This window comes from Carassius carassius, chromosome 15, assembly GCF_963082965.1.
Source record: "Carassius carassius chromosome 15, fCarCar2.1, whole genome shotgun sequence".
NCBI lineage: Eukaryota > Metazoa > Chordata > Actinopteri > Cypriniformes > Cyprinidae > Carassius > Carassius carassius.
The window spans coordinates 11,377,949-11,381,244 of NC_081769.1; the positions used below are offsets into that span (position 1 = coordinate 11,377,949).

At 34.3% G+C, this 3,296-nt stretch overlaps 1 protein-coding gene across 1 annotated transcript; it reads left to right on the forward strand.

Annotated features, from left to right (window-relative positions):
* The first annotated feature begins 686 nt into the window (after positions 1-686).
* On the forward strand, positions 687-1,858 carry LOC132157684 (T-cell activation inhibitor, mitochondrial-like). The gene is made up of 2 exons (XM_059566992.1): positions 687-786; positions 1,387-1,858. Exons 1-2 carry the CDS (start codon positions 707-709, stop codon positions 1,595-1,597), a joined length of 291 nt encoding a protein of 96 aa, XP_059422975.1. The 5' UTR covers positions 687-706; the 3' UTR covers positions 1,598-1,858.
* Positions 1,859-3,296: the final 1,438 nt, after the last annotated feature.

Below are 3,296 nucleotides of genomic sequence, written 5' to 3' on the forward strand. Positions count from 1 at the left end.
GTGTGGTGTTAGTTTGTTTTGTGAAATGATACATTTTTATCATTTTTTATTAAAAAGTATTCTGAAATTACACTGAATATTAGGTAAAAAAAAATGTCAAACTACATAAATAACAAATGTTTTAACGAAAAATTATTAGATATAAAATATTTAAAAGTTATATTAGGCAATAATGTCCAATCAAAATGTTATGAAGAAAATCTAACGGACATAACTGTCAGTTTGTTTGCTTTAATTATTTTCTTTTGCTGCATCAGCAAATTGAAATACAAAATAACTGTAATATTTGCTTACAACAAACAAACCATACTATCCATTGTTGTGGTCACTAATATAGTATCATTGTAGTTATCTTGATGTAACAGCAAGTGAAGTTACAATAAATTATGTACTGTATCTTTAAATGGATAGCTGTGGAAAATGTAAAGAATAGTAATTTTACTAAAAGGACAAGATAAACATAAAAATGAAACTGAAGAGAGACCATACTGGTCTGTTAACAACAGATTGTAAATGAATGGTTTAGTGTTATTCCTATGGTTCCCTGTGTTCTATTCATTTCTGACTGATATATCCTCACTGTTCACTTAAAAGTCTTTGTGCTTCTTAATGCCCCGTCAATCATTGTTTTTCTATTCTGTTCCGTTGCCATAGTGACCGCTCCACCCCCTGCCTGCATGAGATGGGCCACTTCATCATTCTCACCATGTGTGACACCCTCCAGCTGCAGAACTTCCTCCAGAGGCAGGCCCAGGAGGCCCGGAGACGCATGCAACACAGAGACAAGTGAGTGCTTGACCTATCACTGCACATTCACATGACATCAGAAATGACCATTTATCTTTTATCTTTTCTTATTGTGCATGATTCATCAGTATACAAGGTAACACTTTATTTTAAAGTGTACTTGTTACACAGGTTACATGTACTTACTATTATAATAAAAGTAAATTATGCATAATTACATGCAACTAGCCCTAAGCTAAACTCTGACCATTTCGTAAGTACATGTAGTTAATTAAATGTTACTCTCTACTTAAATGTATAATTACACTGTAACAAGGACACCTTGTAATAAAGTGTAACCGTATATTCTTAAAACGACCAATAATGTTTATTTTCATATTATGTTACACTTAAAGGAAAAAAAAACACAATAAAGAAATTAAAAGTATTGCAACAGGGTTTATATATATATATTTTTTTTTAGTTTTTTTGTTTGTTTATTTTTTTCTCCATAATTTAGCTTAATTTAGCAAATGTAGTTTTACCTAATCAGAAAATCTGTCTCTTCTATAGAGAATGTGTCTTGAAATGTCTTGTCAAGTGTCTCTGGCTGCTATTATTTTTTTCTGATATAGTGACTGTTTATTCCCTTCTATACAGGTTGGAGGAGGAGGAAGAAGACCTCGTTTCGAGTTGCCTGCAGGTCTGTCTAAAGAGCCCAGTGTGTCGAAGTAGTCAGATGATCCCCTGCTGCAGGCGTCTGATGGAGGAAAGATCCCCACAGATGCAGGGCCTTCCTCTCTACATCTCTCACTTCTGTTCAGTCATGCAGGATGGGGATCTGTGTATTCCCTGGGACTGTAAGGGCTGAAACACACTGAACTCTATTTGGGCCTTATTACTGTGCCTCTCAGGCACATAGTCACAGGTTTTTGAAGATTTTGAGATTTGGCCTAGTGTATAGGCATTATACATGCACTGTGGATCTAGTGTTGTGCTTTTGAGGTAGTGGGCCCCAGTCGTGTGATGTATGTTATAACTAAGCACAGAGTTTGTTGTTTATTTGCACTGGCACCCATATTCAGTACATTTCACATGAGCATAACACTTCAGTGTCATAATTGTTTTTCTTTTTTTTAAGTATCATGTGCACAATTCTGAATAGGCAATATTTTGCCTTAAAATGATCAGTTGCTAGTTGAACATATCATAGATTTATAATGCAGTCATTATAATCATGTTTTGGTAGTTTAATATGCAATTTTGGGTTTTTAAATACACATTTTTGATTGGTTCTGGTTTCTTAGAGCGGTGCTAGAATGACGGTTTGAGTCGTCTTTATCATTTTAAAAGCCAAATGTTCCTGACTGACAGGAGAGAAACACATTTAATGCCTAAAAGGCACAGTTAAAATTCAGATGTGTTTGGACAAAAGGTTTTGTCTAAATGCTGAGTATATAAGTATTAAGAATTGGAAAAGTGAACAGATTTAGAAAATCTGAAAGGCTTCTCTTCCAGTGTTTTTATATTAGCAGTCCTAAATGCTATATATAATCTGTTTTAAGATGTAGTGTACAGTGTATCCATGTTGTCTGCTGCTGTTGTGTTTCAAAGGTTTATACTCTGATATCTGTACATACGATAAATATCAAAACTCTGTAACCACAAAAAATGTAAACAATGGTTCAAATGTACCAGTCACTGTTGTATACACTGCTAATATGTACCTGTTTAGATTACAATGTTTACAAGAGTCCATGAATTTTACACTCTTAACAGGAGTGAATGAATAAATTATAATACAATTATAATAATTCATTTGTGTCATATACGAATCTGTATAATACTGATATTATAGTAGTTTTCCTATATTTGTAGTCTACTTGAGGATCCATGTGTTTTTCATCAAATAAATGCAGACTTGGTGAACACAAGAGACTCTTTTAAAGAAACTTTTTTTTTTAAATCTCATGTCAAACTTTGACTGGTCGTGCAGATATCGTCATATGCATCTCGAAGCTGAACTTGCAGGCACCCTCGCATTTTTGAGCATTATCTCAGCCCTTTCAAACATTACCTGAGAGTCTGTTCATGCTCTGCCCCCCTCTACTGTCTGCCTTTAGACAGATTTACTCACACAGGATGGAGACAGAGGCTATCAGCAAGCAGGTCACAGACCAGTCAGACATATTTGGATTTTCTGTTTTCTTCTCGTTTTACTCATTATACTGTACTTTAAAAATCCCGCCTGAAGTCTATATAAATTATCATTATAATGAAAATACTTGAATATCTACTAATCAGCCATTGTTTTTGGAGTAAATAAATAAAAGCAATAGCCATTAAATTGTGTTTCTACATGCATTTGGCCCTATGTTTTGTTAATACATCTTACACCACGAACTAAAAGATCCTATTTGCCCTCCTGAGCCACTGTCAGACCATGACAAATTATCTCCATTCACATAAGACTGATCACACATGATCAACAGCAACAACAAAATCTTCATTATTCCAAACTTTTGACCCTAACCTTGACCCTAAAATGTCAATGAATGTTAGACAGGTAT

Coding starts and splice junctions, on each gene's coding strand:
- LOC132157684 (XM_059566992.1), top strand. CDS start 707: ATGTGTGACACCCTCCAGCTGCAGAACTTCCTCCAGAGGCAGGCCCAG. Junction 787..1,386: donor CGCATGCAACACAGAGACAA/GTGAGTGCTTGA, acceptor CCTTCTATACAG/GTTGGAGGAGGAGGAAGAAG.